The 17,082-nt window shown below is 29.3% G+C and overlaps 1 protein-coding gene across 10 annotated transcripts; it reads right to left on the reverse strand.

Moving 5' to 3' along the window:
- Positions 1-4,064: 4,064 nt before the first annotated feature.
- On the reverse strand, positions 4,065-14,844 carry LOC109816005 (ACT domain-containing protein ACR3). Of its 10 annotated transcripts, XM_029275147.2 has the most exons (10): positions 14,724-14,828; positions 14,546-14,572; positions 11,355-11,440; positions 9,534-9,643; positions 9,007-9,052; positions 8,209-8,323; positions 7,760-7,827; positions 6,151-6,771; positions 5,616-5,720; positions 4,065-4,565 (listed from the first exon to the last, which is right to left on the reverse strand). In XM_029275147.2, the coding sequence occupies exons 4-10, from the start codon at positions 9,602-9,604 to the stop codon at positions 4,239-4,241; spliced, it is 1,353 nt and encodes a 450-aa protein (XP_029130980.1). In that variant the 5' UTR covers positions 9,605-9,643; positions 11,355-11,440; positions 14,546-14,572; positions 14,724-14,828; the 3' UTR covers positions 4,065-4,238. The 10 variants fall into 10 exon arrangements, with proteins under 10 accessions (XP_029130980.1, XP_020236466.1, XP_082919383.1 ...); XM_020380877.3 differs by lacking the exon at positions 11,355-11,440 and having other exon boundaries at positions 14,724-14,844; XM_083063257.1 differs by having other exon boundaries at positions 14,546-14,816.
- Between the last annotated feature and the right edge of the window lie 2,238 nt (positions 14,845-17,082).

Below are 17,082 nucleotides of genomic sequence, written 5' to 3' on the forward strand. Positions count from 1 at the left end.
TATAGTTCAAATCTACACATTTTTTTAGAAATTTGAAAATTATATAATACTTTATTATATAGATTTAAATCATCATATAAAATATTTTTATGATTATATGTTAGTTTGAATTAATGAAACGAAGTATCAAATAATTTTTAAATTTATTAAAAATTTGTAAATTTGATTTATGCATTAAAAAAATTTAATCTAATGATTGAATTGTTGAAATTCAACATACACTATGAATTATTGAATAAAGTAACTTTATCAAGAGTTATTATGCAATTTGATCCCTCCTCGTATGTGTGTGTGTGTGTGAGAGAGAGAGAGACGAGGGATCCACTTATTCTAAGAGTAAATTTTGGTAGATTTACTTTGTTCAATAACTTTTGTTATACATCAAATTTAAAACAATTCAACTATTGAATTAAAAGTTTTTAATGTATAGAATAAGTCTACAAGTTTTCAAAATTTTGAAAATTATTTGATATGTCATTTATTTAATTTAAATTGATAAATAATCATAAATATATTTTATAAGTGGATCCCTCTCTCTCTCTCTATATATATATATATATGAACACCTTTCCACTATGTCCATCCTCAACACTTTGCCTGTCACCTTAGCAAGTCCTATGACGACAATTAATTAAGAGAAAGTAATTTATTTGTTCAAAGAGAGGGGACATAGTCAAAGGTAAGAGATGAGAGAAGAGAGAAATGAGTTAAAGAATGAAGTTAATAGGAGAGAGAAAATATTTTTTTTTTCTTTTAAAAGAAAAAATTACTATAATATTCTTTATACAAATTAATTAAATTAAAAGAAATGAGAGTGTTTCTTATTCCAAAATTATGGTGTAGATTACTAACATATTCTAAGAAAAAAAAGGTGAGAATATGTTAATATTCTTCTATCTATTTATATATTGAAAGATAGAGAGTTTAAACCATAGAAATGTGTGTCATCCATATGATTAAGAGTTTTGTTTGTTTTGAAATCTTAATTAATTATGAACACCATAATCCACGATGATTTCAAAATAGAAAATCCATAATTGAATATGGATGTATATCATTTTTGTAATCAATGTCTTTCATGTAAAATAATTTCATGCAAATCTAGTTATATTTGAGAGTGAAATTAATTATTTTTTAGTCTCACAACAATACCTAAAATTTATTTTTATTTTATTTATAAACATAATTCATATAATATTTTAAAGTTAACAACTAAAAATTTATCTCTTCAAATTCATTTAAATCCTCTTCTACAATTTTTTTGTAATCTTATGCTAATTCCTCTCCTTCCTTTTAATTCTATAGAAAATTAACTCTCGGGTAAGAAAATCGAATTCAATTTTACTTTCAACACCAACTTGTAGCTGATAACGGTAATCTTATCTGATCAAATAATTGCAATTGATCATGCATATTGTTTAATACCTATCTGTGTGTGTGTTGACTGGGTACAGCAATCAATTAAGCAGTCATTGAAGGAATATACAACTGAAAAATTGACTTGTGCAAGTGTGTAACCCTCGTCCCCACGCCTATAAATTTGTGCAATAGGAATGGACAGGTTTCACGTCATTGCTTAGAACATATTATGAAATACCACGAAAGTAGAGAATACAACGTGCCAAGCTAGCCTATCCTATATATATCTTTAGGAGTAATACACCGATCGAAAAGATAAATACATCTTTAAGATGATGATTAAGAAATCAACAAGTTAATAATTCATCCCATGCACACCTGTTTATACAAATAATTACGCATATAATTTATTACTATTTAAAGATTAAAAACTTTACGTGTGTATAGAAGTATATCTAGTCACATCATGTACGAGATCAGGAAGTGTGCAATTTTCATACAAAATTAACTCTCTTAACTAATGCATCAAATGCACAACATTTTTTAATTATATTATATTTATATGAAGAACTCACTAATTATGTAAATGTTTAACTTTAATCAAAAAATTTAGTTGACCAGTGACATCTCTCTTTCTCTTCCATTTAAAATTCAAACTCACGAGTATCTTTACTTAAAATGATTAAGAATTTGTTTATGTACAAATTTAGAAGTATTTATTAAATTTTTTTAATAAAATTATATTTTACTTTTAGCAAAAAAAACTCTTAAAAACGGTTCTATATTGGATTAGGATTTTAAAGGACTTTTTTAGTGAAAAAAAATCCTGCGGATTTTAAAAGACTTTGCAGGATTTTCACGACTTTTAAGATTTTGCAGGATTCTACAAGATTTAAAATTAGGATTTTAATGGATTCTACAAGACTTTTAAATCAGGATTTTAATGGATTCTGTGGGATTTTGTGGAGTTTTGACATTTGATAAAATTTAAAAAAAAATTCATACATTCAAATTTAAAAAGAGTCAAAGATAAAAATAATTAAAAAAACAATAATGTCTAGATAAATAATAATAATAATTCTCCATAATATTCTATCATCTTTTTATAGTATCCACTATCAATTGTAACAATTCATCGGAATCCTCCTTGGTCCAAGCTTCATAGTTTTCTTTCTCTTTTCCTTTTTCTTTATTATTTCCATGTAAAATAATATATGTTGAAAACCAGTTATATAAATAATTATAGATAAGAGACAAAATCAATAAAATTATATTATTATTTTTAGAAGCACACCAATTATACAAGATCGAATATATCTTGGCTATCCAAATGGATCAAATATCTCAATCATTATAACAAAAATGTAAAAAAGAAAATATAGAAACAAAAGTTATTTTTTATATAAAAAAAATTAGTATATTCGATACTGAGAAAATATTTAGATATAGAGAATATATATATATATATATATATATATATTAGTTATATATTATATGATAATTTTTAATGATATTTATAAATGTAAATTATTCTAACAAATATTTTAAAAATATTTTATTTTTTTAAAAATAAGCTAATAAAGGCATAAATTCTAAACCCTAAAAAATTAGATACTACAATGTCTTATGTTAATTTTCTTTTTTAAAAATATAAAAAAATCTTAATTTCACAATATAAAAATAAAAAAAAATCATAGTAAAAAAAATAAAATAATTGTTGAGTCATAAAAGGAGGGATAAGAGTAACAAATTCAAAGGAATGAGAGAGTTCATAGTTTTTATGCTGAGAGGGTTCTTCCCCCAACTAAGATCCATTTTCATCTCATTCTACTCACAGAAACCCTAACAAATTCATCTTATATATATATATATATATATATATATATATATATAGATTATGATATCAATTTCATCTTTCACCTTTTTCTTTTCTTGATGTCTGTTATAAAAAAATTACCACTTAAAAGTTAAAATTTCAAGCATTTTTTTTTTATATAAAGGAACAAATTCAACTTCATAAAATAAAATAAAGCAAGTCAATTAAAGAGAACAAACAGAAAAATAGAGCAACTCAATGACACTATCATTTACATATCAGAGTTTCACAAAATAGGAGAATGGGATGAGAGCGGTACTGCAATATTATATATGAGCAATGAATAATAGTATAATATTATTAGTAGAGAAAAAATAGAGAAGACAGGAGCATAGAAAAAAAAAGATGAAAAACTCACTTGAAAATTATTGAAACACTTGAAAAATCACTTCAAACAATCCTTCAAAATCCGTTGGGTTTGGATGGGATTGTTTTATGATTCTGGTATTTATAGATAACACTAGAAAGTCCTTCAAAATCCCTCTCACACAACAATCCTTTAAAATCCTTATATTTTTGAATACCAATGGATTATTTTTAAGTTGTAAAAAATCTCAAACGAATACCAGTGGATTTTAATGGACTCTTTAAAAAATCTTGAAAATCCAGATTGAATACCACTGGATTGTTTTTAAGTGACATAAAATCCTGATTGAATACCAATGGACTTTTTTACTCAAAAAAAGTCTTTTAAAATCCTATGAAATCCTAAACCAATACACCCCCTTAGTTTCACTTGAAGGAATGAGCGTTGGTTCAAACACACGCATACAACTCGAGATTAAAACTAAGTTCCAGAAAATATGAGTTTTAAAAAAAAAAGGATAAGGGAAGACAAAATATAAGTTACAACTTATATAAGCATTGGTTTGAAAGAAAGGGACAAAGTTCAAGCCCTACACAAGTCTGACACGCAACAACCTTATTCTTATCTATACACTTTGACGTGTCCTTCAACTAGAATGCGAGAAGATGCATGATTAATTCTGAAGTGTGATGATGATCAAGTCAAGAACCTTTCAAACAAGTTGCCAAAGAAGAAGCTTGTTTTGGCCCACCCTCGGGTTTGAGGTGGTGCTTTGGCACTGCCTGGTACCCTCTTCACATTGACCATCACTGTCTGTCCAATTTCCTTGCGTAGTGCTTCGATGATCTTCATGTCCACAGGGTTCCCTGATGCATCATCCCTCACGTAGAACACATTCAGCCCTTTCTCCCCTACGGTTGACACACCTGCCCTACTCACTGTTAAGCCATTCTCTCGTAGGATCCTTGTCACCTCAGACAGCAACCCCACTCTGTCCTTTGCACACAGCTCTAGGCTCACACCCTGTGTCCATCATCCCACAAGATCAATGCTAACAACACTTTCATCATCATCATAATAATTAATGAATAAATAATAAAAAGTAAAAACATATCTATACATTTTTCTAAAAATTCCTTAACCAGTGTTTTAGTACTAAAAGAAAAAACATACATTATGAATCAATTAAAGTCTCTCAAAGACTTGCTTCCAAATGAGAAAGAGAAATCTTATATAAATATCACATTGGTCCTATTTATGAGAATAAAATGTTTTACACAATTGGGATTTTTTATTTATTTTTTAGATAGAATGTAGTTATTAATTCATGATATAACATAAAAATCATACTGATAAGGAATTCTGATTCTGACTGGTGGACGATGTAAATTTTACGCCTAGTATATATACATACATATAAAACTCATAATCAGATGTATGGACAAAATCAAACAGGGATGCATAATTAATTGTATGATGTTATAGCATATATGGCTGATAGTGACATTTTGTCACATAAACTCAATTTGTATATGATAAAAACAGAGCAAAGAAAACTTTCCCTTTATTTAGTTTAACTTTTAAGGTTATAGGGATGTGGATGAGATGATATTACGTGGAGTATATAGGTTCTTAAGCTCTAATGCTCTATTGAAGACAAAAGAAAAGACCATCACTGTCACCGATTGATTAGGTGGATATGATGGTCACATACAATCTGAGTGGAACTTAGCCCCATATATCTGCCGTACCATTCGCAACAATACAAGTAGATAGCTGCAGGTGCAAAATGTATTAATTGGGTTAAACTCAGAAGACTTTCTGATGTAGAGAAAGAAAGAGGGAAAGAAAGAAATGAGCGGAAAAGAAAAGTAGTAGATCGGGGCCTCATAAGAAGTAAGGGGGTCAAGAGAAAATTAAGTCACTTGTCATAATAAAGATCATTGGGAAACCATCTCACGAAATCAAAGAACTTACTATGTTGAGAACCAGAAGTTCATCCCCGACTTCTGGTCTTTGGTATGGTTTAAAGAAGCATACAGAATCAATTTTAAACTGCACAATGTACATTACCTCGCTAACTCTTCTTTGAATAGCAGCTTCAATGCATTTGATGACCCTTTCTTTCTCTCCTTCAGTGTCAAGCGTGCACCCATCCATGTGCCGTATAAAGTACTCCTAACATTGCCACATCAACATTTTTAGTCTACATTTCTCAAATTGGTCTATTTCGAACTTTCCCAAGAGTATATATCATGTACTACTATCATTTAATCACATATTATCATGTATGTATAGTTTATCATATAATCACAAATCATTCATTATTGTTATTTTGTTAATATTTATAATAATTACATTAGAAGTGATACCTACTATGAATTTTAATTGAATGCAATGTACAGAAATTAAACTCATTTCTCTATTACTTCCTTGTATGAATTATTTCAACTTTGCGGTTTCTCACAAATTATTTTCATTTACACCCTTAAGATTTGGGTTGGCAGATCAATTGAGCAAGCTAAAAAAGTTAAATGACAAGTGTACCTTTGTGTGATTGGTAAGCTAAAGTACAGAATGGATATTATTGTTAACAAATGATGTGTACCTGGGATGCATAAAGCCCTTCGGATGAGATTGTAGCATGGAAGACAACATATTGCATGTCAGTGAGAGTGCAAACAATGTCGAACATTAATTTTGCCCGATCTTTGCATCTCACACTAACCACCGAGTAACCTTTCTCCACGATGCGTTCTATTCTGATTTTAGGCCTAAAAGAAGGAGCACAATCAACATCTGTTGTTGTTGTTACTCCAGCACTTTCATAGTCCCTATCAGCAAATAGCATTTGGTGGAGCCTCCGATCCATGTGAGTGAAACCCATTGAGAAACTGGTCCTAGCCACTTTCTCATCATCCTGACACCCGCGTAGGATGTGGTTGAGCTGCTCCTCCATAATAGACAATCTTTTTGAGTCATCCATGGCTTGGTTTGTAGCATCATTGACATAAAGGACACAAGCTATTCTCCTGTTGTGAGTCCAAACTTCAGCTGCAATCACATTGAACTGGAGGCTGGCAAGGACTGCTGATATCTCAGACAAGAGGCCGGGGCGGTCTCGACCAATGAGCTCAATGGCTGTGTGATCACCAATTGAGTGCACTCCAACCCTTTTTCCTTGCCAACTCTTCACTCCTTCTGTGTTCTGGCCCTTTGGTCCTAGAACCTGTTTTAATGTTAACAAATAGCACTCAGTATTTGAAGCATTATTAGATAGTTCAGGACCACAAGCGTCCATTGTCCCTGCCAATCACTATATGATTAGCATTTAAGTCTTTTAATCTACCAGAGAAAGTTATAAGAGTCTATGTGGATAAAGTCTAAAAAGGCTTTTGAAAACTTCTCTACTTAAAATAAAAAGTATTTTCTGGTAGAGAAGTTCTTAAAAGCTTTTCTAGACTTGTATTTAAACATATTGTAAGACTTGATTACATATCAAGTAGAGATTAGTTAGAGATTATGTGATCAGGATCACCTAATTTTTCCAGTATTTGATGTGTTTATTATGTAGTTGTGCTGTGTTACAGCAAGGGTGCAATTCTGATCAGGAGGTAGCTTCTAGCATCAACCTGGTCAATTGTTTCTTATGATTTAATTAAGCAAATTCACTACTAGAGATCAAGTGAGGAAGTTACTAGGTGAGTTCATAAATTCTCTCCAAGTTTGGAACTGCATTGGAGACTCAAATATGAGAGAAGGGTGCAGGTCATATCTGATTTTGATTCTTTTGAATATGGAGTAAACCAAGTATTTGGTTTAAACTACTATTGATGCTTTTACAAAGAACAAAATAAGAATTGGCAGTCATGTATGGTTACTTTCCTAAGGACATAAAACTTATTTTAAATACAATGCTCCATTTAAGTAGCTCTTAAATCTATTATGCTATTTCAATTTAGACGGATATATAAACACCTATTATTTCTCTCTATCTCTCTATCTCTCTTCTTATCACATCACATCACCTATTATACCTACACTTCTCTCTTTTTCTCTCTAGATGCCATGTGATGTTTGGTAACCATGAATAATTCTTCAATTTATTACATTACAATTTTAATTGGTTCATTTTTACATGGTTGTTAGATTGCTATCACGTTATATATTTATATAACTATAAGAATATATCAGATATAGAGGAGAAAGATGAATACCTTTTCAATGAAGTCAATTGTTTGGCTGTCCGTTATCTTCTTTCCTTGTTGATCCGTGACATGAAATACTGTTTGTTCCATTAGGTAAACATGTTAAGAACTTGTTTGAATAGGGAATGCGTTAGGATAAAACAGAATGGTTTGCTAAAAATTCATCTAAATTTTTTTATGTACAAGACAATGTTTTAGTAAATATGTCTATAAGAACTAAAGTATGTTGTTTTCTGTCCAAGTACTTTACTAAATGAATTTTCCTTATACCTCATGGACATATTCATACATAGGTAGTCAAGAGAAAACTAGAAATAATGAAGAATGAAGAGCATCTTAGTAGCAATCAATGTTCTCAATAATTACCAGCTTTTAATTAGGCTACTAACAACAAGCAAGGACAGGACACAACTGTGTAGTCAATGCATTACCGATTCAAGTTTCAATCACGAACATACCATCCATAAACCATCCACCATCAGAAGATATGTAAGCTTTGGTAATTATGAAGTCAAGATCTGTCAGGATTTGAACCACTTCCAGCAGAATTCCAGGTTTGTTGATACTATCAAACTGCATATTTTTTTATGAAAAAAAAAATCCATTAGATATTGCATCAACTCATATCTGATGATGAAAGTCACTTGGGAAAGTCTAATATTTCGAATAACTTAGAGTTTGTTTAGATACAAACTAAAAGTGTTTTTAAGAGCTTGTCTACTGAAAATAACTTATTTCCAGAAAATAAGTTCTTAAAAACACTTCTAAACTTGTATATAAACATGTTTTTAATCTTTTAGCAATCGACTTAATGCGAATTTAATAGAACTTATGTCTGTTCAATAAGCTTTTCAATTAAAATTTGCAACTAATTTTCCTGTACAAACATTCAAAGTGGAACAAAGAAGAAAATATTGCTAAACAAGAGTTTCTAATCAAATGCAACCAAGAAAGTGTTACCACAGGTGGGTGGGTGGATTAAGAATGATCTTCTAGTCAAATGAAATTCGGCTAAAGTTTTTGACTCATGGTCAGAGAATTGAGTGAGGGATAACAAAGTCTCAACTGGCTCATAAGAATAAGAATAAAGTTAAATCAAGTGTGGCTTGAAAAAATAGGGCAAATAGTTTTAAAGTAACTTTAAAAATTCACATGGTGTAGGTTGGTTTTCTACGATGCTCTGCTTCCAAATCATGACTCACAACGAGGCCATGATAAATATCATTATCATAATCAATCATTTTGAGAAATTATACCTTGATCAGTGTACAATCATGGCAACTATCATTGTCCACAGAGACCCTGCGAAGTGGAAACAGAGTTACCATCAAAGAGTCACTTCTTCCGGGTATTAGAAATTCCCACCATAAATCCCAATTCCAAAGGGTGTTGTTTAATCTCTGACTATATAGTGTGGATTAAATTGATGACATCTTCCTTATAACAAAGACTAGCTAAGAATTACTGAAGCTTTTAATTCTAGAATTTAATTGTGATCAGTAAAAAGTTTTACATCCACTCAGAAACATTATTATCATTTATGTGGATTGTGATTGGATTACACTATGGTTATGTTGCACTGTTATTTTTCTTTTTACTGAGTTTGATTGAAAGCAGTTAAGCTACACTGGAAAATCCAAAGTCTAAATATCCATAAATGCCAAGACTTGGATTTTTCATTGATGATATTAATATTCCTTTTCTCTCTGTGTTTTCTCCTACATAAGTTGAAGATCATAGAAAAAAAAGGTAAATTGTAATTCAATAGAAGATAACAGTGAACCTTGGAGGGTTGATTCTGTTGCTGAAGTTCTCATACTCTGGATCAAAATATGGCCAACAAACTTTTGCCATTCAATCAACTTCCCCAGTCAAAAGCTTGCCTCGTTTTTCCTTTAACAAAGTGAACAAGTCTAGTCAGAGGGGGAAACAGAACCGTTACTTTCTTGTGCAGATTCCAAGTAGCATTATACAATATAATATATCCACATAGTGCAAAGCAGGTCACAAGTAACTAATGAAAGTTTGAAATCATGCAACAAAGGAATCAAATGAATTGTACAATTCGAAGAAAAGATCCCATCATCAGTTAGATAAATACTATGTTGTGTTGTGGTGCATAATAGTTCTTTGAATACTTATACCTGCAATATTTCACATAATTTTGAAAATCATAGCACAATCAAAACCATATTTTAAAATCGTGATGTCAGCAGTGGGGGGGGGGGGGGGTGATAGAGCACTACTTAATGCAATGCTTTAGGCACACATTCTTCCAAGCATGTGTAAAAGAATCAACGTGCTTCATTTCCTGACCTTTGAACATGACTTTAGGAATAATTATAAGTTAAGCACTGAACGTTCCTTGTCCAATAGATTATCATATGCAGATAGAGAGAGAGAGAGAGAGAAAAGAATAAAGAGGGTGACAAGAGAATCATGGCATCAGTAAAAGGAGACATTTTCGGTGCAAAACTTGGATGGGTACAATGAAGAATCCAGAGGACTACATTAATTCCATAGTGGAAATATAAAACGATATTACCTTTTTCCTTTCATTTGAGCACACAATTAAGCACTTAACTTTACAAATAAAGTAACAAAATGCACAATTATTTGGGTTGGATCACAGAAAGCAAGGTGATTCGTCATGTAACTTTTTTGAGTTCCAAAGCCTGCATATTATTGTGATTATTTTCTGAATATTATGTGATATTATAAATTTTGGCTCTTACTTTAATATACACTTTTTTTTTCCTTTTATCATTTTATGTTAATGAAAAATTTCATGATATATGTAACATATTTTATGAAAAGAGTAAATCTTGTATAAAAAACAATGAAAAAGTCAATATGAAAAATTAAGAAAATGGAGGTGTAGCTTAGTCAGCAATTTCAGTGTTCATTAGAGATGGTGACTTTTTTGGGTCCTACATACCATATTACAATTAAGTACATTTCTCCTTCAAAATCATAAGTTACTTAAATTAGATAAAATTATTTATTTATTAGTTCATTTTTCTCTCTCCTTCATTAATGTTCATTTATTTCTTTCTCAACATGAATCTATATATTTTATTAACCATTGTCTACAATTAAGCACCTCGGACAAACAATTGTGCTGCAAATGTTCTTATTGATGAGATGTTTTTATATTTTGTATTCGGTTTTTTTTTTATATTTTTTTTTATAGAGAACATTCACATTCGTCTTCATATTATATATCCGCTAGACTTAGATCTTCGAATTTATTTTTTTTTTCGTCATTAAAAGACCTCATACCAATAATAGAGAATATGTGTTTTATAAGCTTATATTTCTTCTCCTTTATTAATGATGTGGAACTTTAATTCTATTTTAACACTTATATTTTATTTTGTTTTGTTTTTTTAAAGGAGAGTTCCCAATCAATTATAGGACTTAATCTCCTTTAGGTACCAAAGGTAGAGAAAAAAAAGATAAAATTTATCTATAAATACTAAAAATATTATGGATAATATCTCAAGTAAAAAAATCATTTTTAATTAGAAAAAACAGTGTATGTATAGTATATGTAAGCTTTATCTAAAAGTAAATTCCACCCCATTAATTTTACCCTACTCACAATAATTGAAGCTAAGTGAAGAGCACGTCCATTCTGAAGGTATGAAGCAACAATAGCATTCCACGTGGTGAAGAGACATATCAAACCTAGGGTTTAGAAAGGCATGTATATCAAACCCAAAAGAATGACAAGGAAGCTTGGCCATGAATTTGTAACTCGTAACGTAGCAACAAACACTTGAATGGAATCTTAGAAATCCGACCAAAATGACTTGAAAGAGACATAAATATATGTGATTCCAATTTGAAGAGGAATACTTACTTATTTGTGAATTTAATTAACCATCACAAAAGGTACGTCCGTGCCAACTTGCCACCATCACCCTATCATCTAAAATTATTCCACGATATAGAAAAATCTTCATTACCACCGTTCAATCTCTTGACTTGACTAGCGCCCATTTCTCTATGTTTCTTACAAAATATTCTTTTACAATCATTTTATATGCTTTCACACACACATATATATATATATATATATATATATATATATATATACATTGAGGGAAATATATTTATATCATATAATTAAGATAATCTTAATCTATATTTGTAAAATATAATTTTTTTCATCAAATATTATTTTAATATTTACATAAATTGAATATAAAAATACTAAGTCGACTTCTTATATTTTAGGACATATTTTACAATTATTAAGTTAAGAGAATTGGTTATATTGACATGATCTAATGAATAATATTTATTAATTTTGCTCTAGTATAAAAAGTTTCTTACTAAATAGATTCTTTTATGTATAAATAGTATATCACATGTCAAAAATTAAGTAGAGTAATAAAGTAGCAATTAATTCTAAAATTATATATATATATAAAATAAAAAAAACTTGACACCGAATTATATAAAATTTTATAGATTTAACCTACTTTATAAAAGATTTTTAAATGTAACGGCTAAATTGATATTATTTTTTAATAAAAAGTTATTAGAGGTATCGTTTTTCTAATTTTGACACTTAATATCATTTGATATATTGTCCTTGTGGTTGATAATAAATCAAATTGTTATAAAAAGGAATAAACCAAACACAATTTCAATAAGTAGAAATTCTATAGTCCTTTTTTTTTTTTCTATTTTAAAATAAATAAACTTTTACAACTTTTGGGAGTGTTGGAAAGAGACAAAAAAGAAGGCAAGGGTTGAGAAAATTGATGATCTGTGGATTAATATAACATTGATGCGTATAAATTATATGATAACAAAGTTATATATATTAAGTCAACAAATTATTAAGATTATAATAAAATAGTTTTAATTGAATTTGGAGGTACCACTTGTGCATAGAAAGATATCGCTATACAATTTATAAGAATATTAAATGTAAAAATTAAATATATTTAATCTCTTGGATAGTAGAATTTATTGACCATGTTGAATCAACAGTTTCGAATTTACTAAGATTTTGTTTGGAGAGTGTTTATATATATATATATTACAATACTGTGATATTAGTCTCTACCCTTCAACTAGGGTTACCCGCATTCACTAAATTAAGATATTTGGTACATATGCACACTTATTTTATTATTTTATAGCAAATAAACTATAAACTAATTCGCATATGACTTATAGTTTTTAAGTTTATAACTTCTTTATTATTTCAACTTTATTTTTATTATTTTAATTTATTTCTTTTATCCTTTCTTTTTCTTAATAGTTGTTACACAACTCCTTTCATCTCTCTAGGACTTTCCCTCCAGTCTCATCTCTTACTATTTTAATTATTGTTTCTTTTACTTTTTTCGAGTTATTTTTCATATGATACACTTTCTTTTAATTATTAATTTTTTTAATAAAATGTTTGATTTTTAAAATATTAATAAGAATTTTAAACTAATGAAAAAAAAAAAAAACTATACATAGTACTCTAAAAATATTTTTTTCCTTCAAAATAAAAATAAAAGTCCTGAACAAATTATATAAATATGTCCGTTTATATCAGTTTACATTATATAAAATTTTATCAAATTTTTAATTCTATTACCTAACTTATAATCAGGCCTTCAACTTACGGTAGCTTATAAACTTGAATATAACTATAAAAGATGTTTAATACTTTCTTCATCTAATAAACAGAAAAGATTAATTGAAAAATGTAATAAGAAAATTGAAAATTATTCACGTAAAACTTCTCTTTATTTAGAAACATCGTAATTGGTAAGGAATACAAAACTAATAATATTAAGTGATCAAGTTATTCTAAAAATAAATAAATATTAATTGATTGTTTATTTTGGTAGATTAATTTTGTTTATATATTTAAAACAAATATCATTAATTGAACCATTAGAATTAATCTTGTAATTAAGAGTAAAAGAATTAGGGTACAAGCATGAAGACCTAAATTTGATCTATATTTTGACTATTTTTATAATTTTTTTTATATTTTTAAATATAAAAAAAAAATCAATTCAGTTCGTTAATATATTTTGAAAATTAATTTGGTTTTCAAATTAATACTTATATTTTTATACTGTAATAAAAAAAATAAGTTGAATGTGATCGACTTCAGGAATTAAATTTACTTTTCATAATAATGAAAGCAAAATCCAACGACTATATTAACTTTTAGGAGTGAATTGACATTTTGGTCAACTTTTTGATGAAGAGGTATATGACCAGAAAATAGCAACAGAAGTTGAAGCCACAACTACGAAATCTGAGAGAGAAAGGGTATTTATTTCACTTCGCACTGCGCTGGAACACTATTCTAAATAATGTGTTCATGCCTTTTATTTGCTACCCAACTAAATATTTTTTTTTCTTATAATTTTTTCTTTTTTTTTAAAAAAAAATATTTTTAAAGAAGCTTATCTAAATATATCTATAATAGTATATCCATTTCCAAACTTAAAAACCCACAAATACTAAAGGCTTGTTTGAAAATGATTTTTCATAAACACTAGAAAGAAAAAAAGATAAATTAAAAAGTTTGTGAAGTTAATATAAAAGATTTTATAAATGAACTTATATATAAATCAATTTTAACTTGTGCATTAGCCTTTAGCCTGTTGAAGAAATTGATTTATTTGTTTAATTTTCTTCTCTAAAATGAAACAAACTTTTGGGAAAGTTTATACAAGCGTAATTTGAATCTGGTAAGAGATGGAGCTGAATTCACCATTCAACAATTAGAAATTGGCAAAAAAGATGCAGAAGAAAAGTACATACCTCTAAATATCTGGAAGAAGGAAGTTGCTGCAAAATATGAACACCAGCAAAAACTTAAATGGCTCTCAAATTCTCACATCTTTCGCAGCCCAACGCAACGCAACACAGTGATATTGATCCAGAAATATCTATCAATAGAAAGAGAAAAAAGAGAGATGAGTGGAGTTTTAGGAGAAACCTTGGTGTTTCTGCTCTGTTGGAAGTATCGGCAAAGCAAATGGGTTCACTTTGGGACTAGGTGATGGTGTAGCCAGGTGCAGGGGAACCCATTATATATTAAGTAAAACTAATAAAATATATTTCTTCCAATTTTTAACGTAACAATTGTATAGTGATTAGTTAGGACTTTATATAAAAAGATAGGGATCTAACTCCTTTATTTAATTAAGAAGCGAAAGTTTCAAATAATTTAAATTAACAACTTTTAGTCTCATATTTACTAACTTTATTTTAGTCCACAGATATGTCACCTGGTCTCTCAAAATTAATAATCAAAGATTAATTTATTATAAATGTTTGTATATGAATAATATATTATTGGTAGGAAAGAGGCAAATTAATGGACTTCTAAATTAAGAAAACAATGAAAAATAATAAAGTGAGTGGTAATTAGAGGATATAATAATTTATTTTAAATATCATAATTATTCGATAGTTTTTACATACAAGTTCACATGTATCTCTCTCTCATACACACACATATGAGGAATATCTTATTCTAAAAATAAGTTTTGATAAACTTACTTCACTTAATAACTTAGGTTCTACATCTGTAACACTGTAAGTTGTAGTTATATTTATTATATGTTGTTGTATTGAGAAGCTCGAGAATTTGGTAAAATTCCTTGAGTTTTTGTTGTTAAAAGTGTTTTTGAGAAGAGGTTAAGTTAGACCTATAGGAGAAAGACATTTAAGACCTTTCTTTAGAAATGAGCTTCATTAGTTCATTTTTTCATATGGGTTAGAGAGAGAGTAGTGTGAGGAGCTCTAAGAATTTTGAAACCTCCCTTTCTTCTTAGATTCTTAAGCAAAGATTTAGGCTTAAAGGGTGAAAATTTGTTTTTAGGGTGTCAGTGTGAAGATTTGTGAAGCTTTCTTCTTCTTCCTCCTTTTCTCTCACGTATTAGGAGACCTTGAGGTAAATGGAGCTAGATTTTTTATTTTCATTAAGTAGTTGAGTTGTGTAGTGATGTATGAGTTGTATGTTATGTGAATTCCTTAATGATTCATGGTTGTGTCAATCAAATCAGAATGGGTTACAAATGGGAATTGGGGTTTTTGGTGTTCTTGGTGAAAGATTGAGAATTTAACAATCTACTTGATGTGTTGTTGATGTATGTTTCTTTTTTTCGATTTCTATGTTGCATGTTGTTATAATTGGAAGATTTTGAGGTTGCATGCATGTATTATTGTATAAGCTAAAAGGATTTTGGAGATTAGGTTGTGTTCATAGTTGTTGGGATGTTCTTCAACTATGTAGACATTTATGGGTTTGTGAGGCTAAGTGTGAGTTTCATGCTTCGTGTGAGAACTAGGATGTGCCTTTGGGAAGCCAAGGCTAAGTGTGAGTTTTCACACTTAGTGTGAGAATTGGATGTTCCTTTAGAAGGTTGAGGCTATTCATGAGTTTCACACTTAGCATAAGGACTTAGGTGTGCTTCTAGGAGGTTGAGGCTAAGTATGGGTTTCACACTTAACATGGGAAATTGGTCAAATAATTTTCTTCTCTAATTGAGTTGGTTGCTTGCTTGATGAATGAGTTGTATGTTGAACATTTGTTGTTTGATTTGTTTTATGGATAAATGGTGATGAATATGTTATGTTGATGATGTTGTATGATAATGAAATATGTATGTTGAAAGTTAATATGTTGTATGTTGATGAGTATGTTGTGAGTTACTAGTTAAAAGTTGAGTTAAGTTGCAGGTTGTGTGATTGTGTAGCTATGTTGAATATGTTATATGCATGATGTTACTGTGTTGTTGATATGATGAATGTTGAGAATGCTTTAGGCATTTAGGCATGATGTTGTTGAGTTATGATGACCAACCTATGACTAAAGGAGAGGTTGTTTATAAAGTTTCATATCTCATTGTGTGGATATTGTGCTGTAGTACTCTAAATGCCTAATTTGTTGAAAAATCTTTCTTAGGAAGTTGACCCATGAAGAAGACAATTGAGTTTCCTTTAGGATCATAGTTGGTACTATATGTGGACAAGGTCAAGGCACATGTGTATAAAGCGATCATCTTATAGAGGTAAGGTCAAACTATACTAATTACAAGTGACCAATTAAGTAAAGTACAAAGTCCAAAACTTAGTTCCTAATCGAGTATCGGAAAGGTGTAATATTTGGATGGTAGTTGGTAAGCTAATCCCATAAGAGGCTTAGTTAATCTAGCTAATGTCATGGTAGGCCTATACCTAGTTGTTCTACCCTAACAATAGTACTAGACTTCTTTGTTTAAGTGGCAAAATCTGAGAAACCAAGTTACTTTGTTGTGGATTGATATCTAATTTGTTGTTGATCTAGAAAG

The sequence above is a fragment of the Cajanus cajan genome, chromosome 9 (assembly GCF_000230855.2).
Source record: "Cajanus cajan strain Asha chromosome 9, NIPB_CcT2T_4, whole genome shotgun sequence".
In the NCBI taxonomy this organism is placed as follows: domain Eukaryota; kingdom Viridiplantae; phylum Streptophyta; class Magnoliopsida; order Fabales; family Fabaceae; genus Cajanus; species Cajanus cajan.

Excerpts from the sequence above, each read along its gene's own strand:
- LOC109816005 (XM_020380877.3), bottom strand. The coding sequence starts at position 9,604 with ATGGCAAAAGTTTGTTGGCCATATTTTGATCCAGAGTATGAGAACTTC. Across the intron at positions 8,324-9,006 it reads ATGATTGTACACTGATCAAG|TTTGATAGTATCAACAAACC; the intron begins GTATAATTTCTC and ends AAAAATATGCAG. Across the intron at positions 7,828-8,208 it reads TGGTGGATGGTTTATGGATG|TATTTCATGTCACGGATCAA; the intron begins GTATGTTCGTGA and ends TGGAACAAACAG.